General features: G+C 51.8%; 1 protein-coding gene across 1 annotated transcript in view; it reads left to right on the forward strand.

Moving 5' to 3' along the window:
• Positions 1 to 24100, forward strand: part of NBAS (NBAS subunit of NRZ tethering complex) — a 252708-nt gene that overhangs the window by 220072 nt on the left and 8536 nt on the right. Inside the window, 4 exon segments of the mRNA XM_078149224.1 lie at positions 4848 to 4975; positions 10510 to 10654; positions 21410 to 21431; positions 21434 to 21537. Coding sequence (XP_078005350.1) covers positions 4848 to 4975; positions 10510 to 10654; positions 21410 to 21431; positions 21434 to 21537 — 399 coding nt within the window.

A 24100-nucleotide genomic window follows, 5' to 3' on the forward strand; every position in this document is an offset into this window, starting at 1 on the left:
CGAAGCTCAGAGGGTCTATAGATCACTGGTGACCTCCTCTCCAGCATTCTTCCAGAGTAGGGCTGACAGGCTGGGACTGGTCTGGAGCGGCTGCCTCTGGACAGTGTAGGCATTCCTCTTCTGACCTTGAGGACAGAATTCTGGTGACAATCGGTGACTGTGCTTGGATGCATGATTCAGAGCTGAGGAAGGAACCTGAGAACAGAGAATGTCCCCATCAGGGAAGGGAGGCCACTGAAGTAGTGGACCGCTCCCTGCCAGCGAGGTCCCAGGCAGGTGCTCTCACTGCCCTAGGCCTCAGTGGAGCTCGGGTTAGGCCGTGTGACCACCGAGGTTCCCTGTAGCTCCAGGTCCTGGGAGCCTGAATTCCTTAGTATGTGGGTTTGAATGTCACAGTCACATTTTCTTCCATTCTGTTTGGTGTATAACAGATTCTTAGGCACATAGGCCATTATAATCAGAAGGAAACTGAGAGACTACCTAGTCTGGCTCCCTCATTTCATACATGAGAAAAATGAGGGCAGAGAAAGGAGTATTTCCCAAGGACGCACAAATAATCAGTGACAGCATCTCTTGATGCAAATACTGGGTCGTTTCTACGCATCTGCTTCACTCTCTGCAAGAATGATATTCTTTTAAAATGAATCAGGGACAGGGTTGAGTACGTCAGAGCTGGCTGCCATCTTAAGTATTAAGTGAAGACCTTTGAAGACTTTTCAGGTGGCAGGAATATTCAGAATCAAGTGTTGCCTGGCAGACGTGCGGTATGTGGTCACTTTGTTGTTTACATGTAAGAATAGCGGTGTTTCAGAAAGTGCCTGATTAGTGCTTGCTCCGTCAGTGGGCTTGCGCTGAGTCACGCTGGGTGTGAATGGAGAAGCCTTGCTTGTACTTGGGAAGATCATGGGGACCAGGAGAAGTCTTGCCGGACAGCAGAGGGGCACATGGTGTCCTCCTTTTCCAGACAGGGAAGAAAAGGGCCCCAGTAAACTGTAGGACGGTGAGTTTGATTTCGGTTCCCGACAGCATTCTAGTCCAGTGTGTCATGGAAGGATGGTCAGTGAACGTGTAGAAAAGGAAGCAGCGATCACAGAGCGCCAGCATGACTTCTTCAGGAATGGGTTATGCTAAGCATGGGGTCTGCTTCTCTTGACTGTGTTTATTTGTTACAGCGATTGCTTTTTCTTTTCTTTTTTCCCACTGAGGGAAGCCTCTGAAGGGTAGTGGGGAACACAATGCTGTTGCCCCAAAAAGGGAAAAAAGGAAAGAGGAGACTTTCATCGAAGCATTTTGTTAGAATGTACGTAAGAAAACCGAATGAAGCTGAGAAGCAAACAGACCAACAGGACAGCTTTGAAAATGTGTTCAGTTTGTTGTGTGCTTAAAAAGCAAACAAAGCAAGCTGTTTGTAGGAGAGATTCATTGTTTCATGCACTGTCCTCTTGTTCTGTTCTCTTTTTATGTGAAAATATTTATTTAAATGATTTTAGAAAAAATGTTTTAAAGAATGAGACATGCCAACAAATTGGTCCTGAGGGAGAAATGAGAACTGTGCCCCTCTCTCCCTCCCTTCCTCCCTGCCTCCCTTCTTTGGAGGTGGGCGACTGTGGGTGTGGAGTATGGCATATACTGTCTGACTCAGGCAATACATTGGTTAGCTTTGCCAACTGCCTTTTGTATTTGTTAAAGAGAATGAGGGATTATTTTCAGAAATGAAGAAAATGGAATATGAAAAGACATATATGTGAATAAAGATTAGTTTTGGAAAACAAAGAAAAACGCCATGACGGTCTCATGGCCAGCATCACTAAGGCGGACCCTTTCTGGACAGTGTGATTAAGTGCTGTGACACAGTGGACACGAGGTTGGCCTTGGAGTCTGGATGACTTGGGTGAAGTCCTACCTCTGACGTCTATTGGCGTGTGACCTTGGCCAAGAGCGCCTGGCAGTCTACGTTGGGGGATGGGACTTTCTCACACCGAGAAGCTCCCTACATGAAGAGCATCACAGCACCAGGGCAATGAATTAGATAGGGGGATTTCTTTAGAAAAAGTTTATCCAGCTGTCAGCAAAGCAGTGGACAAAGTCAGACTCTTACTGGAAACAGAGAGAGTTGTGGGCTCCACCTAGGACGGGAAGGTGGTGTATTCAGAACTGAATGACTGAACTGGAAGAGCTGACATCAGTGGTTTCATGTCAATGGAGAAAGAAGGTCTCTAGTAGACTGTCCGAAGGACAGACACATCCTTAGAGCTGCTCGTCTTCACACTGGGCAGAAGCTGGGATAAAGGCCTAGATATCCCAGTTATGACACATGTGGACAGCCTACAGCTGGGAGGTATAGGCTTTGGAAGCACTGCCATGTTGATATGAGCCTCCAATGAGGACCAGGCATACTAGGCGCTCTCACCCTTCAGAAACTCTGTAAACGCCATCTCAAAGTTCTAGGCTCTCCATTCCACGTTCCACATTCAATTCAATTCAGTCAGTATTTGTTAAACACCTACTGTATACAAGGCAGCCTAGGTGCCAGGTGAATTCAGTCTCTGCTGCTCCTCCTTCTGGTCTGGGTTTTAGTATGTCTTCCATATCTGACATTCTCAAATTCTTGTCTTTTCTTAGCAAGAAACTTTCTTTTTTCCCTCAAAACTAAGTATCTTCCTGTGCTTCCGGAGATCATTTGTATTTCCTCTGAAGATTATTTGCATAATAGAAAAGAGATTAAATATTCATGGTTGCTGCTATAAATGCACTGGCCGGGCTTTTGTTTGTTTGGGGAGGTGGGACAGAGCTGAGATGAAGATAGAAATGGGCTTTGGGAATGGAATGATGGGTGTGGTTTATTTAATTTCGAAGCAAAGACATGGAACTGTTTGCTATCTGGGAAAAGTGCTTCTCTGGTCTGTTGGACATGCAGATTCTAGTCTGGTTCATTTTGTTGTGTGATAGGGTACAGAAAAAACAAAAGAAAGAAGAGAGAAAATGATCCATGTTTTCAATATCACTTGGTTTAAATTTATCCCATTCTCCACACATCTTCCATCACGCTATCATAGCATTGTAAGCCACTCTGGAGACATGTAGAAAATAGAAAATAAAAACTATAATAAAACGTTTCTGCAGAGTCTTAGGCATGAGCAGGAAGGCGGCCTGAGGCAGCGCCATGTGCTGGAGGACCCCTGGGCCCCAACCCTGGCACCCACGGCCCCTGGCACCGGGGACGAGTCACTTAAACTCTGGTCTCGGCTTCCTTTCCTGTAAAATGGCGATAGTATTTACTGGTTAACTCATAGGGTCATTGTAAGGAGAGCACTTGGTAAACCCCTGACATACTCTGGAAATGTGGTCTGTATTCTTAAAAACAAAGTTTAGAAACTAGACAGAGAAGATGTAGGGGAGGTGTCAGGACAGACAAAGAGCTGGCCTCGAAGCCAGGAACACCAGGACTCAAGACTTTAGCAGATGGAGTCAGGAAGACCTGGGTTCAGATCCAGCCTCAGATGCTTCTTGGCTTGGTGACCCTGGGCAAGTCACTTACCTCTGTTTGCCTCAGTTTCCTTGTTTGTAAAATGGGGATAACGAGCACCTATTTCCCAGGGTGGTTATAGTGAGGATCGGACAAGATCCTATCTGCTTAACACAGTGTTTGGAGCATGGCAGGTGCCCTCTAAACACTTCTTCCCTTCTCCCTCTGACACATCATGGCTGGGGGACCCCAAGCCAGCCTTGTCAGTTCTCCAAGCTAAACATTTCATGGAAGGAGCAGATGTGCTCCTGTAGACAGAGTTTCTTCACCCAGGAGTTCCCTGTGCCAGTGAAATCCCAGGCCTTGTCCCTATTCCTGTCTGCGCACATGGGTGTGTGCATGTGTGCGTGCACCCGTGGGCCTCTATACACAGTGTGTAGGAAGTCCTTTTCTCCCTGCAGGGCGTGTGCTGTGGGGCACCGTGCCAGGCTCTCTGTGGGTGCAGAGACACTAATGAAATCACTGTTGTCCTGGGGAAGCTGATGTGCTCCTGGGGGGACGGAGGGGGCACGGACCTCTGAGGTCATCTCGTCCAGCCCTTCTGTTCTTCAGAAGGGAAAACTGAGGCCCCAGGGACACCTGGCTGGAATCCCACCCTGATCCTCCGAGTCTGTCCCCAGGCTTCTTTCTGTTAAACTCCGTGTTATTTCCTACAGACCCGCACACATACATACACATGCTACACACGGATGTGCAAGGCAGCGTGATGTCCTGCATTGATGTAGCACTGTAAGATCTCAGAGCCCTGTCGGTGTGTTTGGCCGTTTGCTCTTCACGCAGGCCTGTGAGGGAGGTCCCAGCTGTGTCTGACTCTCTGTGGCCCCGTTGGGGGGTGTCCTTAGCAGAGATACTGCAGTGGTTTGCCATTTCCTTCCCCAGAGCTGGTGTTATTATCCCCGTTTTGCAGATGAGGAAGCTGAGGGAGAAGGGGCTTCAGTGACTTGCCCACAAGGGTCACAGTGCTGATAAGTGTCAGAGGGGGATTGGATTTCAGGTCTCCCCGACTCCAGGCCTGATGTTCTCTCCACTGCTTCCCATAGCTGCCTCCAGATACACAAATTATGCAAAATAAAGATGTAATTCTTTGGGGGCTTGGAGCACTAGCATCTGGAGAGTGGGTCCAGGAAGGTGGTTCTTCAGCTGAGCCTCGAAGGAAGCTGGGGCTCAGAGAGTGTGGTGTGAAAAAGGCACGGGTCCAACAAGACTGGAGCTGGCCAGGTGACCGGGAGCTGTGCGGCCACAGCCCAGGTGCCACTCCTGGGGCCTGGCTGAGGGGCGCCTGGGACCCTCCCTCCGGCATTCATGTCTTTCTCTCCCGCAGGTCACCATCGCCGACATTGAGAATGAGGAGAGACGCTCTGCTCTCTTCTTGGGGCTCCTCGAGGCCAGTCGTCAGCAGGTGGAATTTCAGCACTTGGCTCTGCTCTTGCAAGCTTGGCCCCCCCATGGGTAAGTATGGCCAGAAAGAGGTGGGGTGTGGAGATCGTCTTGTATTTTGAAAGTTGCAGTCTTTGAAAGAACTAATGAATCAACAATCACATTTCTTTCCCAAAAATGCATTTACTAAAGTTAACTGCTTGCGCTGATAGTCAGAACTCACAGCATAGGTCTTTAGAGTTACAAGTCTTTGCATGTTCACATTTAACTGCTGAGGAAACTGAGCCCCAGAAAAGGGAAGCCCCTTGGCCAGGGACGTGCAGCTGCTAAGCCAGGTTCTGTGCCCCTTGGAACACCCTTCCTCTCACCCCTTTATGGGATCACAACGATGTCCAGGCAAGGTTGCATGTGAGGCAGCTGGTGCCGGCCAGTGGACAAGCATTTATTCATGAAGCGCTTTCCAGATGAGGGAGGGAGGTACCCGGCCAGGGGGATGGGGAGGACACCTGCTGAGAAACCTGCCTTTGACAGGTTCCTGGGAGGGAGGAGCCCGGGGGTGGGAGGAGCCCAGGGGTGGTGAGGGGGGGGCTCCTGAGCTGTGAATCTGGGCCTGAAGGGATCCTGCAGGAGAGAGAGATTACAGAGCTTGAAGGAGATGTCCTGAGCAGTGAGTGCCGAGTCTGGTCTCCATTTTGTTCATTTTCATTTTTTTTTTCCGTTAATAAGCATTTGTTTTCTCTCTTTCTGTCCTACTGTCCCCTCACAATTTGAAAGAAAAACCCCTGAGAACCGATAGGCCTGGTCACCCAGAGCGCATTCCCACGCCGGCCCTGCCGTGTGTGTGTCTCATTCTGGGTCCATAGCCTCTCTCTCAGCACATTGATCGTTGCTGTGGTTGGAGGTCTTTTTCGGCTTAGAAACTTCAGCTCGCAGATGGGGCTTGCCTGCGGGCGCAGAGCCGGCAAGGGTCAGAGCCAGGATTTGAATCCTCTTTGCTACCAAGCTACCTTTTCTCCACCTTGTCTTTTCACTACTGACTTGGGTGCTGACCTGCTTGACTTAAGCATCAGAAGTGTCTGAAGGCCCACTGTGAAGCTGATTGTGTTTTTGCTGTCCTGCCAGCTTATACCAGACACCTCGTTTGATCTGTTACCCAAACAGTTTTGCAGGCTTTTTGTGTCAAGCTCCTATTATTCTCCTAGAATAAGAACGTTCAGAGCTGACATTCAGAGCTGTCTTCACCTTAGGGCCAATCTAATCCCACCCTTTCATTTCAGTAATAATAATGACAGTGTGCATCGATGACGCCCACTGTAGCTTCCAAAGGGCTTTGACATAGTACAGAATCAGTTAATAATCTTATTAGCAAGTGGTACCTTAGTGGGCTGAGGCAGTCAGCCCAGGGTCCCAGAAGACGCTAGTGGTAGATGCCAGCCTTGCTGGGTGTCGGCCCAGCACCTCCTCTGACAGTATGAAGGATCTTCCCTTGCAGATGGTTTTGATGTGAAAGGCAGGGCTCTGGTGCTGTGTTTGCCATCAGGCCATCCTCTCCTGGTCGCTGAGTCAACCCTTTTTGGTTTATATTTATAAAGAAAGGGACCCTCACAGGGGTGATGAATGTAACCTTGATTCTCCTGAGGACTGACTCGTGAGGTTGCGGCTGCCATATGCAATAGGTTGGTGGCTTTCTCCTCCTGCCGGGACCAGCACATCCCATGGACCAGGCAATTCCCCAGATGTGGTGCAGGCGAAGTAATTCCTGTCTGGTGCTGAGCAGGAAGGGTCTGAGTGGGCACAAACTTAAAAATCAGGCCCGATTCACCCTAGGGTCTTTGCAGAGCACCATGGCCAGGGGCTGCCAGTGGGGAGATTGGTGGTTGGAGCATCAGTCTGGGGCCGAGGTGTCTGCCCTGAATCAGGAGCCAAAGCCCAGGGAGCCTTGAGGGGCCTGGTCTCTGGTCAGATGCAGCCCGATTTCCCAAGCTCTAACCTTTATTTCCATTGTGCTCCCATGTGTTCCTGGGCAGCGTGCCCAGAGCTCCTCCTAACTCCTCGGCCATGGGTTCCGGTGACAGCTGCCGTGTAATCTGGAGGGTTGCACTGAGCGCTTGGACATCCCGTCTCAGCAGCCCAGCCCTCTATGCACCCTGGGAGGGATTTGCTCAGTGTCCATTTGAGCCTCACTGTCTGGCTCCCTCTAACTTGGCACTCTTCCTCATCAAGGAGCCTGAATGACGCGCCGTGATCCTCATGCCAGCTTACCCAAGGCCCCAGCAGTCTAACTGCATGCATGCCCAGGCGTCAGCTTGGTTCTCCCAACATGAATCCCTCTTCCATATGGGTGAAGACTGCAGAACAGTGCCTGCCAGGGGAAGGAGTGTTCTCCTCCAGCCCAGCCAGTGCCAGGTTACCAGAAAGAGCCAACCTGGTGTTGGGGAGTGAGGGAACAGCATGGTTAGTCGAGGCGATGCCCTTCTGCTGGGGTACAGATGGGTTTAAGTGCACGGCCTCAGGAGAAGAGGAGGCAGTGACTGTCAAGGCCGCAAGCCTTGTGTTTACCTCTGAAGAGGAGAACCACTAGGGTGGGATTCTTCTGAGCCCCCTGGGGAGGCCTCCAGGCCATCCCCTCTCCTTCCTCTCTCCCAGAGACCTGGTGTGCTGTCAGGAGGGCACTTGGAGCCCCTGGGGAGGGCTGGGCCAATCCCGGCTTCAGTAAGCTGTTGCCATGTCCGGCCTTGCCTTTTCCCTCTGGTGTATGTGGAGCATTAGATGGTCCATTGTGGAGCTGGCCCTTGGTTGTCACTGCGGTTTCAGTGACTTCTCCATGAGGACCCTGCTCGTGGGAGAGGATTCGAATTCAGACCTTTCTGTGCATCTGTATGTACCTGCAGGAAGGGAAAGTGTTATTTCCCCACCAGATGTATTTTAAGCATCTGATGTCCTTTACACCTCAATATTTTGTTTTTCAGAGAAGGCGAGGAGTGGTGTAGGGTGTGGAGCCTTGTCTTAGTGTCAGGAGACTTCAGCTCTGTGCTTGTTCCTAATGTGACCCTGGGCAAGTCACTTCCTCTTTCCTGGCCTCAGTTTCCTCATGTGTTCAGCCGAGAGTGTTAGGCTCCATGACCTCTAAGGCTCCTCATCTAGAAATGTCATTCTTTGTTCTCTTTAGTAAGTGCTAGTGTTCTTTGTTCTGCTTTCCATGGGGCCTCCCAGTTCTGACACTCCATGTTCTAGGTCCTGAGGTCCCTCCCAGCACTGACAATCATGTTCTAGTTTTTAAGTTTCCTCTCAGCCCTGAGATGCCATATTCTAGGTTCTAAGGTCTCTCCCAGCCACATTCTAAGGCCCTGGGCTCCCAGCTCTGACATGTCATGTTCTAAGTTCTAAGTCCCTTTTGATGCTGAGGTCCATATTCTAGGTTCCCAGGTCCCTCCTGGTTTTAACAGGCGCTGTTCTAGATTCTAAGCTCCACTTGGTGCTGGCATGCCATGTTCTGGATTCCAAGGTCCCTCCCAGCCCTGGCATGCCATCTTCTAGGTTCCCTGCCCTGGCCAGTGCTGTTATGCCACCTTCTAGATTCAGAGGTCCCTCTCGGCACTGATATGCCACATTCTAGATTCTAAAGGCCCGTGTAGCCCTGGTAGGCCACGTTCCAGGTTCCCAGGTCCCTCCCGTCACGGACATCCCGCATTCTACATTCTAAGGCCACTCTTGGTGCTGGCGTGACACACTCTGGATTCTAAGGTCCCTCTCAGTATTGGGGTGCCATGTTCTAGATTCTGAGGTCCCTCCCAGCTCTGACACACCATGTTCTAGGTCTCCAGGTCCCTCCCAGCACGGACAGCCCATGTTCTAGATTCTCAGGCCCCTCTTGGTGCTGGCATGACATCTTCTGGATTCTGAGGTCCCCCTCGGTATTGGGGTGCCATGTTCTAGAGTCTAAGGTTCCTACCAGCCCTGGCACGCCATGTTCTAGGTTCCCAGGTCCCTCCTTCCCTGACATTCCGCATTGCCTGCCCACATGCCTTCTTCCCTCACCTCTGTTGTTCTATTACAACAGACTCTCAGAGCCCCTGGCGTGTGTTGACTCACAGGAAGTGCTCAGACGCTGTAGCTGCTATAATGAGACCTGTGTTCCAGGCCTGAATCAGGAACCTGAGCTCACTGATGCATTTGCCCTTTAGCCAGGGCTAAGCTTCTGTTTTCCCTCGTTTCTCCTGTAATGCTAGTTGTGCTGTGTGAGTTGGGAGGCCCTTGCTGGGCCCAGCCGCTGGGCCTCTCCTCCGGGTTCTAAGAAGAAGAGGCTCTGTGCTTTGGGTAGAAGGTGAGCCCCTGTTAGGGTGCAACCCCAGGCAGGGCACGCCCAGCAGCAGAGGGTGTGGGGAGTGTGCGGAGCAGCTTCCAGGAGTCACGGGGCCGCATTCGTGGGCAGCTTCCTGCTGCCAGTGTTAGTGGGGCAGATGCCCCGGCTGACGTGACCCCAGGAGCCTTGCGTGTCACAGGAGCCTCGGCTCACTCGAGAATCTCAGAGCACGCGACTAGGAAGGGGCCCACGGGTTATCTGCTCCAACTGTCTTATTTGACAGAGGGGGAGCCCACACCTGAGAGCCTGGGGTGAGAAGCAAGCCACGCAGTCAGGTGGAAGGAGTGCCAGAGGCAGTGCCCGCAGGTCTGGGTTCTAATCCCAGCAAGAATCGTCTCAGTGCTTATTCAGAGTTCAGGAAGAGCTGTGGTCTTGTGGGCCTTTCTGAAGGCAGCCTCATTCTCCCTCCAGACATTTCTTCTTTTCTCTCAGGGCTGCTCCCTGCGCTGGGCCCAGCTTAGCCCCCAGAAGTACTTCTGGCATTGAGCCATCCTCTGCCCTTTCTCTAAAGAAGGGCTTGTTGGGCTCTTTGAAAAGTTGACAGGGAAGAGGGATTGCAGTGTTCTCTCTGTCACCAAAACACAGAATCAGAACCAGTGGGTTGAACTGATAGGACTGCTTTCAAGAAAGGACTTCCCAACATTGAATGCTCATTGGTGGCATGGGCCGCCTGCCTCGGGGTGTGCTGAATTTTCTGTTACTGGACGTTGTCCATCAAAGGCTGGATGATGGCTTGGTGGGAGGGCTAGATGGGGGTTCCCATCCAAGGACAGGTCAGAGTTGGACCGCGTGCCCTTGGAGAGCCTTTCCAGGGCAGAGGCCTGTAATCCGGCCTCACCTACTCATTAACCACACGGCCTGAGCAAATGACTTGCCTTCCCTTCACTCTGATTTTCTTACCTGCCAAGTACTAGTGGTCATCACAGCTTGTTTGGGGCAGCCTTGTCCTTGTGAGATGGATAGAATGTCTTGACCTGTGCTTTGAGATCTTGAGGCACTTGACACTCAGTCGAAGGGCCCTCGCATTATGCCACTGACCTCTGGAGTGAAGTGAGGGGCAGGGAGTTCCCACCGGGGACGGGCACAGAATGTCTTAGACATTTGTTCTGGGGTCCTTGAGGGGCTGGAGGTGCCTGCACTTTCTGGCAGAGCCGGGTAGGGAGATGGGGGCCCCCTTCCCTGCTCTCCTTGGCATTTCGATGATGCCTCCTGCTCACTCCTGCCTTCCTTCCTCTCTGGTTAGGAGCAGCAAGGCCGACAATCTCTGGATGAAGCTCGCCACCGTGATGTTGTCCAGGTGCACGGATGGGAACAGGGATGCCCTGGGCCAGAACGCATTGGTGCTCTGCCGCTCTCTGTACCACACCCCGCAGAGCCTTCCCCCGGAGGTGAGTGGCCGCTTGTGTTCCTGGGGACCTCCCCTGTCGGGGGCCTCACTTACTGAGGAAAGACGCCTCCCTCAAGAAGGCTGGAAATGGGTTTTCTTCCAGCTGATACTTTCAGGTGTCCCTGTGTATCAGCCTTAGTGGTCTCACCATTTTCTGGGTCACTGATGCAGAGCCTTTCCCACCCAGCCCCTCAAATCCCAGAATACCACGGCAGACGCCAGCATTGCCAGTGTTGGGGAGCGTCCCGCCGGCTCTGGCCCAGAATCTGGTAACTCTCCCTCCACCCTGCGGTGGGATTTACATAACCACAGCTTTTGTTCTTGTCAGATAGAGTATGCTAAAAAACCATCAGTTCACTTTCCTTCTGACCTTTGGTTTTGATCTGGCCCCATACATTGAGCCCAAAGGAGTTATTAGTGGTCAGTGGCTGCAGTGACCTCTCACCCTGGGGGTGGTTGAGCTGGGGCCTCCACGTGCGGCCCTCCCCTTCCTGGTGAAGATTCTGGCACCCACCTCCCAGCCCCGCTTGCGTCGTGTCCCGGTCCAGGGCCTCCGTGGAGGCTGTCCACAGGGTATCTTTGTATTCGTAGGTCCAACACTCAGAGTGTCTGTGGACTGACCATTCCGTCTTTCCTAACCATGGAAAGTGTGGTTGGGTAACTTCCTCCAGCAGCTGGGGGTCGATTGCGGGCATGAACCTTGGTATGCGGAGCAGGCCAGGGAAGCAAAGGAGGAAGATGCTGTGTAGATAGCTATGAAGGTAGGAAAGGAAGACAAGAGGAGGGCGAGGGAGGCTGGAGAGACTGGAGATCCCGGTGAGACTGCAGGGCGGAGTGAGAGACAGGAGACGAGGGAGGAGATCAGTAGACAGTGCCAGGCACTGTCCCGAATGCTGGGGATGCAGAAGGAGGCACAAGGCAGCCCCTGCCTCGAGGAGCTTCCGCTCTAGCGTTCAGAGGCGGGAAGGGGCAGAGCTGGCCCAAGTCTGTGACTTGGGAGCCCTGGGAGGGGCTGGAGTGGAGTGAGCATGGTGGGGCTGCCCAGCCGGTGCCTGGGCCTAGCTGCCCCCGCTTCCACCTGCTGGGGAGGAGTCTGGTGCTCTGGAAATCAAGGTGTTCAGATCCTGTCTCTGAATGGACCATTGCGGCACAAGTATTTTCATAGGTAGTGAATAGAAAAACGAAATACTAAATTTGGGTCTTTGAATCCTCGTTGTTATCACTCGAGTAGAATATGCTGATGAGGAATGCCGCTTTGTGAAACGAACAGGTGAGGAAGGACTCGAGAAGCGTTTTATCGACTGGATTCTGAGCGAGGCCATCTGTCTGGTAAACCGGGCTTCCTTGTGCCGGCCTGATGGAATCATTCTTTGAAATATTTGAAATGACAGCAAGCAGCAGGCATCAGTCAGTGAAAGGCGACGTCTGGGGTGACCCTCGTGGTCCGGCGAAGGCCTGCAAGGTGGATGTGAACCAGGAAGGCCTGGGGCCTGAGGAGCTCGGTACCAATGCAGCACCACAGCGCCATGCCATCACAGAATGCTGCGCTTTGGGCCGCACCGGTTCTTGAAGACCTTCTGTTGCATTGGAAGGGTTGGCAGTCGGCGTCTGTGGAGGGAGCGCCATATTCCAGCTTCTCAGTGCGTCTGTCATCTTGCTGATACGAGTACCCTTCCTAGGATGCACATTGTGGTCTGTGGTGATGGCTGCTCCTACGGGAGCTGTCCAAGGTCTCCTCTCAGTCTGCCGGGCGGGGGTTCAGTGTGCTGGGCCTTCTTCAGCTCTGGGTGCATGGCCTGCTGTAGACCATCAGTCGCTGACCTCGGGGTATGGCCTTGATGGTGACAGTTTGCAGCCTCTTCTCCTCGGGTCCCTGGGTGACCTGGAGAACCCTGGTGTCCCAAAGACAGGCCTTTGTTTTAGGGGCAAGTTTGTGATATTTAAAAGAGCTGTGCACCTTCCCCGAGACAATCCCGCCTGCCATCCTTGAGGTCCACGTCAGACCCAGCTTGGTGCCGACTTGTCATCTTTCTGAGCTCTGCAGAGTGTTGGAGAGGCCACGAGTCATGGGAACTGGGAAGACCTGGGGTTAGGTCTGGCCTTGGACACTTTCTTCCCCTGTGACCCAGGGTAAGGCACCCTAGGTGGCTCTCCAAGGCCACCCATCGTAGGGACAATGACAACCTTCCCTGGTAAAGGGCTTCCTCACCCAGCATGGTGGATGGAGACCTCTCCAGCCACGTGGCTTTCTCCACATCCAGAGTTAGGCCACATCTTTTGGAGTGGCTGTGGATCTCACTCCTGTAGAGGCCTGCGGCACGGCATCCCAGTTCCTAGAAGAACATAGGAGAGTGCCATGTGTTATCAGTGGCCCTTTATGGCTTTCTAGAGTGGGCATGGCCTCTGCCCCCTGAGCCTCGGTCTCCCGACTGTGTTTGAAGCAGGCAAAGTGACTGGTTGTTGAGAGATGGGGAGGGAGAGCCAGGCCTCAGAGGCTTAGACAAGACTATTCTTTCTCTCGATGACTTCTAGTCAAAGAGGATTACATTTTTTGTTTCCGAAGCCCTCAACTTATGGGAGGGCTTAATCCTCCCATTTTACTTTACAATCCTGGGGCTCTGTAGGTCATGAGAGCCCTGGATTTGAATCGTGGGAGCACCAGGACAGCAAGAATCCCAGCAGGGCTACACACAAAATGCTTGTTGTTGGGGAGAAGCCCTGGTGGTCCCTTTCATTTAGTATGACAGTGGTCACAGATAACAGAGCCCCTCTGGCCGCCTCCATGACATGCCCTGCACAGCCGAGCAGATGATCTTATCTAAATTCCTTTGCCTGGCTCAGAAGGAATGCAGAGAAATCCTTTGTTCACCCTCCCCAGGGAAAATCTTCTACAAACTCCTCTGCAAACTCCCTATCTCCTTCAAGGCCAGAGAGGGTAGATATTTATTTGGGGTTACACTGCAAACAAAAGATGAATCCTGATTAGATAAGGCTGAAGCCCTCTTTTCTGTTCTGTAAAGGCTTAATTGGAAACTTTTACTTGGGACTCATCCATTACAGCTAGTACTGTAGGCTGGTACTGTGTGTTAGAAAGACGCACAAGAAAAGATTGATGCAGGGTCTTGGAAGGGCAGCTCCGAGTGAACTGGTATTAAGTACATTTGTATATATTTAAGTAGGCCACAAGCCGATTACACTGTGACATCTCCCCCATCTGAGTTTCCTGGGAAATGCCTTCTGGATTACAGGCACACACTTTGCCAGAGCTTTAGAATAGCATCATCCTTGCCCAGAACCCTTTCAAAGCATTCTCACCGAATTTTTCTCCATGGCCACAGCTGGTCCTTTTCATCTGGTGAGGTCAGTGGTCACATCATGGTCCATGAAATAATGGAATGGAGGATCATATTCCATTCTGGCCACTGCATCACTCGAAGGGTGTGGGCAGAGCATAAGGTGTCCTTGGCAAGGGGCTAGAATGGGTGGGGAGGAGAGCAGAAACGTTGTAGACAGGACCAGAGGAAGGAGCAGTGATGTTGAGTCCATACAGAAGAGAAGATTTGGGTGGGCATGAAGGCAGAGAGACACAGGGTGCCTATGGGGAAGAGTTAGGTATGACCTCTACTTGGTGCCTTAGAACAGAAGAAGTAGGAGGCAGAGTTCAGTTTGGTCAGAGGAGAAGTTTCCTAATCCTTGGATCTGTCCAATAAATGGAGTAGGCCTCCTCAGGAAGTATAGTGAATTCCCCATTAAAGGGGCCATTCAGTGGGGAAGAGGGAAATGCATGTTTCAGGCATGAGAAGGTTTACTAGATGCCGCTTCTGGAAGTCCATGTTTGTAACTAGTCAGAAGGGCTTTAACCATAAAAAAAGGATGAGATCGAAAGAAGCTGGCTTTTATCCGTCTCCTGTGCATGAAATAAGAGAGCCACTGAGATGCCCAGAAGTTGGCAGAAGCCAAAGTCAAAGAAAGAAGCCAGTGGTCAAACCTTGGCCTCCACTGTTGATGTTCAAATGCAGTGACCAAGAGGATGAGGGATGCTTGGTGGCATGGCACCAGTGACTGGGGATGGCTGGGGAGGAGCCTCCCTCGGTCCAAAGAGAGGAGAAAGGGCGGGGGAGGGGCATTGACGTGGGAGGCTAGGTAGATGGACTTGGGTGAGGAGCCTGCGTCAGAGGGGGCGGCATGATGATGAGGACTGGGTGAGGGGAACCAGAGGCAGAAACAAGTGCTTTTGTCACTGGAGCATGTGACTGACCAAAATAGAAGAGTTTGGGAACCATCCGTCTATATTGTAGTGATCGGCATAGGCACCGAGGAGGCATCATAGGGCCTGGAGTCGAGAAGGCCAAGGTTCAAATCCAGCCTCAGAAACTGACTAGCTGTGGGACCCTGCACAAGTCACCTGCCTCAGTGTCCTCAGATGTAAAATGAGGCTCGGACTAGCACCTACCCCATAGGGTCGTGGTGAGGATCACCCAAGTCACCATGTGTAAGGTGCTCTTCCAACCTTTACAAGCTCTGTAGAAAGCTACTACTCCTGCTTCTGCTCTTAGAGGAGGGTTCTGTTTTCCAGACACCAGCTGGAGCTCTCTCTCTGCTAAAAGCAGAATGACCAGTAACTTCTCAACTTGGCTTGGCCATGATATCATTCTTCAATAAATTAAGGAACCAGTAAGTGGAAATTCTTGATCCTTAGCATGGGCCTGTGATTTAGGCATGGTAGGGCTGGATGCAATTCCTAAGGAGGTGGGAATGATGGCGGTTTGGTGGGGGAGAAGGCGTGGAGATGCCCATTACCTCCTAGATTTGTAATGAAAGAGAAGAAATCTGAGTGTGGTCCGACATGCATCTAGGTGTTGGAAAAGAGGTGTCAGAGGGTTCAGAACAAAGATAGGGAGGATCCCAGGAGGGGAGGAAAATGCTCAAGAATAAAATTCTGAAGAAACAAAGAGAAATAGTTCTGAGGAGGAAAAAAAATTAGATTTATCGAAAGAGACCATTGTGGACGCACATGGAGTCACCAACAAACAAGATGGGGATCCTCTCACTGAAACAGGAATTATGGGAATAAAACCAGAGACTACATTTTACAGACACAATGGAAGACTTCAGGAACTGGAAAGATCCCCATTGCTCATTGTTGGGCTAGGGTCACATAATGAAAAAAATTACCTTAATTAAGTGAGAGATTCAGTGCCATTCTAATCAAACCACCAAAGAATTATTTTATAAAATTAGACATGATAATAACAAGTGCAAGTGGAGGAGCTAACGGGAAGTCCCGGCCTCCCAAAGGAAGTAATGGGAACAAAAAGTTGCAAAGCGGCCCACCAGCACCACATTTCAAGTTATCCTTCCAAGCAGGGGCGCGCTGATCACCACCGCAGACAGAAGCTGGAGCAGCTCGCTTCTTATCTTGTTTCTCTTTTCCCTACCAAGGAGGATCACCTTTCCACTGCAGCTGACGGAACAAAAATGACCAGCAGGGAGTCGATAATTCCTGAGAGGCAAATGTCCCGGTTTTTAAAAATAGAAAGAGAACAGTCTTGAAATTCAGTGGGCTTGACTTGGAATCCTGCAAAGATTCCAGAATAGATCATTAAGGGTGTTTGTGAGCCCCTAGAAGAGGAAGTGGGGATTCCAAAGGGCCAGCATGGCTTCTGCAAGAGCCAGGCATGGGACAGAGTTTCTGAACTGATAGAGGAAAGGAATGGTGTGGCTACAGCTATCTTCAGATGTTTGAATGACTGTCCTGTGGGGGAGGGATGAGCAGAGCTGTGAGTGAAAGCCACAGCCCAAGTAGAGCGCCCCCAAGGGGGATCCATCCATCTATCAAATAGCTATCTACCCATCCATCCATCCATCCTCCCATCTATCTAGATATCTGTCTATCTACCCATCTGTCATCCATCCTCCCATCAGTCTATCTGTCTGTCTGTTCATTCATCATCCATCCATCCATCCATCCATCCATCCATCCATCTATCCTCCCATCTATCTAGATATCTATCTACCCATCCATCCATCCATCCTCCCATCTATCTAGATATCTATCTATCTACCCATCCATCCATCCATCCTCCCATCTATCTATCTATCTATCTATCTATTCATCCATCCATCCTCCCATCTATCTAGATATCTATCTACCCATCCATCCATCCATCCTCCCATCTATCTATCTGTCTATCTATCTATCTATCTATCTGTCTATCTATCTATCTATCTATCTATCTATCTATCTATCTATCTATCTATCTATTATCATCCATCCATGCATCATCATCCAATGCAGCCCATTCCTAATTCTTTCTGAAAGAGCTCTGGGCTCCTTTCCTTCTCCTTTCTGCCTCTCACCCCGCCACATTGGTTCCCCTCCTCCATAAATGCCATCGGTTGCAGAGCACCCCTCCCCTCCCAATGAGTGCGGTCGGCTTCTGCCACGGCCTGTGGTCGCCTCTGGCTGGGATGACTTCTTCCCCAGCTCCCTCTGATTGCTCTTCACACAGGCTGGAGATGGATTCTTCCTTCTTCTCAGCTTGTATCCATGGCAATGTGAGAAACCTCCCCAGAAACGAGGGCTCTGATGGAATAACAAATGTCCTTCTTTGCATTGTTTCTCCTGCTTTAATATTCACCTGGTCGGAGGTGATAGAGCAGGACTCTGCTGGAGAAGCCAAAGGGAAGGGAGGCCCTTGCTGCTTTCCCAGGAGACCCAGAACGGTCTAGGATTCCCAGCCTACTCTTGGAACCTTCCCTGCCCCGAGCGAGGTTGGAGTGGCTCAGCTCCAGGCCCAGGCTGCCTCCTGACTCTGTGTACAGGCCCTCTGCCCGTGGAGAGGGAGAGTCGCAGCAGACCTCTGCTCTGAGGCGTCTGAGCCTAGTTCATGGGAATGTGGACTCCTGTGCTCAGTGGTGCTGGGAGGTCCTGGTGTGGGCTGCTGGGAGGCGAGCTGACTCTGCTTGCAGCGTCAACAGCTTTTGCCATCAGCCTGTCACAGCCAGACAGACACTGGTGCGGGGGGTGTAGGGCTGACACCCGTCACCGGAGGAAGTGTGGCCGTCACTTGGATCTGAGCAGTGGCTCTTTAACAGTTCACAGACGGGCCAGACCTTTGCAGCGTGCACAGTCAGAACTGGGAAGTACCTTACAACATATCGTCAATAAACTATGCATTTAGGAAGCACCTGCCGCATTACCCACATGTTACCAACTCGCTGGTTACCAGGAATTTTTTAAAATTAAATTTTTTTTTTTAATCAGCAGAAATCTACCTTACTCTCTCCCACTTCCCCTCAATCCCTGTGTGAGAAAGAAAGAAAAACAGCTCTGGTTATAGACATATATACTTCAGCAAAACAAATTCCCACATTGGTCACACCCAAAAACAAGTATCCGTCTGAGTTGTGTGTCCTTCACTTCTCTGTCAGGAGATGGGGGGCTTTTTTCATCTTGAGTCCTCTAGAATCGTAGTTGTCGTCACACTAATCAGAGCTCCTGAGCTCTGCAGAGTCGTTTGTATTTACAATATTGCTGCTGTGTAAGTTTTCCTTGGCCCTGCATCTGTTCATTTCAGTCTTCCCAGATTTCTCTGAAACCGTCCCCTTCCTCAGTTCTCACGACACAGCAGTATCCCATGACAGCTCGAGACAAGCTTGTTGAGCCGTTCACCAACTGATTGGCGCCCTACCCCCTCCGCCCCACGTCCAAATCTTTGCCGCTGCAGAATGAGCGGCTGTTTCTGGACACCCATAGAGGCTGCCCTGCTTCGGACTAAGTCCTCCCTCTTGTTCTGTCTTCTCCTTTCTCCCTCGTTTCCCTGCTGAGTGAAATGCATTTCTGTCCCCAACTGGGTGCGTCTGCTTTCCCCTTCTTGGACTAGTTCTGATGAGAGCAAGGCCCACGTTGTTCACTCTCTTTCCAGTTCTTTTTTTCCAGAGCTATAATTTCTCGCCCTTTTTTCTCCCAATACTCTTATTTGATTTTTCAAAAATGATTTGTAGCTTTTTTTCTTAATACTCTTATTTCTTCTCATCTAGGAATTCTAGTAGGACTTCCACCCAAGCTGCTTTCTTCTCCCAAGTTTTATTTGTAGATATTTTGGAGTCGTTCTTTTTTTCTGGGTTTGTGCCTTGGAGTGCCCCTGTTACCACCCTAGCTCTCCATGATGGGATGGTGGGATTCTCTTTTGTTGGCTCAGTGGTGCAGCCAGGCCATGCCTATATGCTCCTGGAGGGGCCATCTCTGGTTGGTCTTGGCCTTGGGCTGCCTGCAGTGCCACCCCTTGGGCAGGTCCTCCTCACTCCACCTGGATCTGTGACTGAGAACTGGGGAGCAAATGTTGAGCCCCCCGCTGGCCCTCTCACTTTGGTCTTCCTGAGCCGGGGCCCCTGTGGCCCTGAAGCCCTTTCCTGCCCCGAGGCACAGCCTTGCTTCTCTTCTGCTGCCACAGGCTGGAAGGCTCTGTGGGCCTCCACTGGCCAGTCCTGCCCCCAGCATCCCCAGACCTCTCCTTCTGTCTCCCTGGGCTGACCTGGGCTGGACAGAGGGCTTGTGGGGATAGTTTTTTCTACTCTTTCATCAGGACTTGGTAGAGTCTGTTTTCCAGGATTTGGTGGTGGTGGTATGTCCCAGATCTTGGCTCTGTCTTTTTCTGCCATTTCTCATTTCTGGCTTGGCTTTCTGCTCCTTCAGGCCTTTGTCCTGGCTATCCCCCATGCTAGAGCTCTGTCCTTCCTTTCCCCGGGCTTCCCCAGCTTCATCTCACCTTCCATGGAGGCCGAGCATTCCCTGCTCCCGTGACCTTTCCTCAGTCCTGCATGCATCTTGTTTGCACCCGGGTGTTTTCACATGGTCTCCGCATGAGATGGGGGCTCCCTGAGGGCAGGGGCAGGTTTTGTCTTCCTTCGTAGCCCAGCACTTTTGGCATTGAGCCAGGCACATAGTAAGCACTTCCTGAATCCTTGTAGACTGACCATATACTAGGCACTTTGCTAGGCACTGTGGATACAAAGGCACACACTGCTTGGGACTTTTCTCCCAATCATCTTGTGAGACAGGTCATATAAACGCTGTGTCCCCACTTTTCAGATGGAAACAATGAGGCTCAGTCAGGACTTGTCCAAGTCCATGTGGAGCTGGGTTCAGCTGTCTCCTTGGGGAGTGGGTGTGAGTGGCAGAGGCCCTTTAGTGCCCAGCCTGCCCAGTTGTGCCCTGGCGGGCAGATCATCACTGGGCCAGGTTGTGGTCTAAACCCTGCAGTTGGCCAGGGGGTATTTGCCAGTAAGCACAGAGCAAATATGGTAGTGAAGAGAGTGACCTGGGAATAGAGTCAGGCTGGTTAATTGAGATTTGTTCGCTCCTTCACTCCCTTCTTCCTTCCTTCACTCTGTCCGTCCATCCATCCATTGATTCATTGGGTGTTTTCTGTGTGCCTGACCCTGTGGAAGCCCTGTTAGCTTGGGGCAGGCCCCAGGAGACGTCGATATCAGCTGTGAGCCCTGTTTGAAGGTACTTAGAATTTATTTCAGGCAAACGCTTATGATTGTTTCTGCAGATATTGTTGGGAACTGTTTTGGTCCCAGTTTGTTACCTGTTTGGTGTTTGCCTCAGCAGTACCACTGGATGAGCTTCCAGGGCGGGAATGAGTGGCCTCCAGCCTGTGTGGTCGAGCTCTCTCAGCAGAACAGAAGCCTCTTGAAGTCAGGATGCTTTGTTTCTCACCCGGTGCCGGGCACCTAGGAGACATTTACTCAGTGTGAACAGTGGCCCAGGTTCTGCCCCTTCCTGGTGGTGTGACCTCAGGGAAGGAAGTCACAAGATGTCTCTGGGCCTCAGTTTCCTCTCATATATGAGGACCTCTGAGGTCATTGGTAACTCAGATCCTCATCCCAAGGTCTCTCTAGACCCACATTGGTTTTTTGCAGCGTCCCAGAGGAGTGGTCATTCTGCCTCTCCTCAAACACTGTCAGTGAGTGGGATTCTCTTTCCAGACCAATAATAACGATGATGAGGATAGATGACTTCTATGTAAATGGTGCTTCAAGGTTCCCAAAGTGCTTTCACACTCCCCTCCCTTCACCCCCGTACTGAATGGAAAGTCACTTCCCTATAAAATCCCCCATTCCTGGTCTTGGGCCTCCTCCTTGAGCTGAGTAGAACGGCCATGGCTCTTGGTCTGTGTGACCCAGCCTTCTGACGTTGAAGACAGCAGTGCCATTCTGCCCCTGCTTCTGGTCTCCGAGCTTCCCATCCCAGGAGTCTCCCCTGACATGACTTCAGTCCAGACAAGTCCCAGCGTTGGGCTGTTGTGCCTAGAAAGTACAGCAGCCAGCATTTCCCTGGAGATGGTTCTTGCTTACACTGGCCAGTCTAGGTTATACCTCCCTGTACTTCCTGTGAGCTCCCCCATTGGAAGGGCCTGTCATGGAAAAGTCTCTGCAGTGATGGTTGCCACCCTTTACAGAGGAGGAGACTGAAGCACAGGGAAGGTGACCGGCTGGTAAACAGCAGAGTAGAGCTGTGGGCCCAAGTGTCCTCCCCCCACCCCTGGGCCGGGCTCTTCACAGATCCAAGCTAATGGTTATAGTCAAGGGCCAGTGTCTCCAGTGCGGCAGACAAGCCTCCATAATGGTCATTCTTACAAGGGACATCAGGGGGTGTATTGGCCTTAGACTCTAGGTCTCGCCCGGCCCCCTTGTTACCTCTGATGCCTCCTGAATCTCACAGCAGGCTTTGTGTTTCTGATTTCAGTGTGTGAAGGAGCTGGCCTCGCTGTGCTTAGCCAATCCCTCCTGCTCCCGGCCCTGAAGCTGCTAGTGGAAAGCCGGGATGCAGCCCTCCAAGCCCTGGCCCTGGAGCAGATCGCGGCTGTGGACCAGGTACGTACCGCTGAGCTAACCGTCATTCACAGGGGCCCTTTCTCCGCTATATAGATCTCTCCAGTACCCCGCCGTTTCTTAGACTGCTGACCCTCTCAGGCCTCAGGTAATTAGAACATCCACCTCCTGTGCATCGGCGCCCCGCTGGAGCCGTGGAGAAGTATTGGGACAATAGAGAGGCCAGGCTTCTGAGCTGCCACCACTGTAGAATCTGCTCTACTTATTTTTATATCTTGTTTTCCCAGTAATTAAAGGTAAGGAAATGGCTTCAAGGGGACAGATGTGGTGGTGAGTTCTGCTAATGAGGCTGCAGAACTCCAGACCTGGCGACGTCCAGCACTCGCTGTGTCTGGGGATCTTTGTCAGCCATAGCCGTCAGAATGCTCAGCAGGCTGAACCCCATGCAATAAACACGTACGATTTTGTTTGGCTTTTTCATGGAGACTAGCAAACATGCGAACCATCACAGGAAATGCCTAGCTCCGTCAAAGCCTATAAATCTATCAAGAATGACTCCTGCCTAATGAGCACAGAGTACCTGGCCTGTATTGCCCAGAACATAAGGCGCACAGTTGTTACCAAAGGAGGATGGCAAGAGATGCTTGGTGTGCCACCTTGGTGCCAGATCACACAGACTTTCTAAACCCTGGTGGAGAGAGGGAGAAAAAGGAATAGGGCACTGGTTGCTCTTCTGCCCACCCATCAGACCAGCCTTGGGTCTGCTACTGCCCTTGGGGAAGGTGGGGATGCATGTGCTCCTATTGTTCTGCCCTCCAGAAAACAAGGTGGCAGGAGAGAGCCAGAGCTCCGGCCCATCCTGGCATCTAGGAGGGAAGATCCCATGGGGCTCCGGGGAAGGAGCTTCTGATGACAGGAGAGAGCCAGAGCTCCGGCCCATCCCGGCCATCTAGGAGGGAAGGTCCTGTGGGGCTCCGTGGAAGGAGCTTCTGATGGCAGGAGAGAGCCAGAGCTCCGGCCCGTCCCAGCCATCTAGGAGGGAGCTCTGTGGGGCAGTGGGGCTGTGTTGAAGGAGTGTGTGTTACAGGCCAGGCACTTCTGTTCAAACTCAGTCCTGTGTCTTGGTAATTCTTAGCTTTGTTCCATCACCTTTGACCCACTGAGGCCTGAGGCAGTATCTGCCTTTGTGCACCTGATGGCCACAGAGCCAGGAGCCTCTCCACGGTGAATGTGGCAAAGTCTTCCCCCAGCTTTTGGTGAAAGTCATTCAGGGAATCCCTTCCTAGTGGTGATGCCTTCCACTTTTGAATCATAAAGGGGGGGGAAGGGAATAAACATTAATGTTGTGCCTACTGTGTGCCAGGCACATGCTAAGTGCTTTTTAACGAATGGTATCATCTAATCCTCACAACGGCCCTGGGAGATGGGTGCTTTTATTATCCTCATTTCACAGATGAAGAAGCTGAGGCAGGCAGGTGATGTTGCCTGCCCAGGGTCTTACAGCTCAAGTATCTGAGGCTGGATTTGACTTCAGATCTCCCTGATTCTGGGCCCAGGGCTCTGTCCACTGCACTGTCAGCTGTCTCTAGCTGCCAGTGTGAATTGGTGGGAAGTTTTTCCTTTTGATGGTCTTTCATTTGCCTTTTAGCCACTGCCCCCCATTACTCCTGGTCTTCCCTCAGGGGCCACACAGAACCAGTGTGAGCTCGACACAGCATTCACTCTGCCCCCCTCTCTCCTCCGTCCATGGGAGGGAGGGGCTATTTCAGAAATAGATGAGCCTAAGTGGTTTTCCCAGGGTCTGGCTCAGAGGTGGGACTGGAGCCCAGGCCTTCCTGACCTGAGAGACAGTGCCTGCGAGGGCCACAGGGCAGAGGCGGAAGGATGCCGGGCAGGCGTCAGGTGGCATGCTAAGAGATTTGCCTTTTGGGATCCAGAGTCACCCAAGGTTGAGATGCAGGCGAGTCAGGTCTGACTCAGGGCCGAGATTTGAGAAGTCCCCCTCGTAGCTTTGTGGAAGGTGATTGGAGAGGGCAGAACCTGGAAGCAGCTGAAGTGCTGAGGGCTGGCGCCACATTTGAGGCTGTGGCCACAGAGAAGGGGATGGATGGGGGAGATGTGGTGGCAACAGAAAGGATGACACTCGGTGAGTGATTGGTTTTGGGGAGGGAGGCAGAGGCAGGCTTCAAGGACAGCTCAGAAGAGAAGAATCAGACGGGGCCTCGATGGCCATCCTGCCCAACCCAACCTGGCACCTCCAGTGGAACAAGGACGTTGGGAGGAGACACGGGTTTGGAGGGGAGGCCCAGTGGATTCTGGAGTGGGCGTGTTGAGTTGGAGATGCTGGTGGGACCTCCGGGGTCAGAGGGGCAGCAGGCCCGAAGCTCAGGAACGGAGGGATCGGTTTAGGAGCCTGTTGTGTGGATACTAACTGAACTCTATGGGAGAAGTAACTGAGGGGATGGCTGAGCTCCACAAAGTCTTTTCAGAATGAGGGGAGCCCGGCCTTGTTTGCAGCTAGCGGGGGGAAAGCCAGTGCTCGGGGAGAAACTGACGTGGGAAGAGCAAAGGAGTGATTGCAGCTCCCAAGGACGGCGCTGGGCTG

This window comes from Phascolarctos cinereus, unplaced genomic scaffold (genome assembly GCF_003287225.1).
Source record: "Phascolarctos cinereus isolate Bilbo 61053 unplaced genomic scaffold, phaCin_HiC Scaffold_2;HRSCAF=192, whole genome shotgun sequence".
In the NCBI taxonomy this organism is placed as follows: Eukaryota; Metazoa; Chordata; class Mammalia; order Diprotodontia; family Phascolarctidae; genus Phascolarctos; species Phascolarctos cinereus.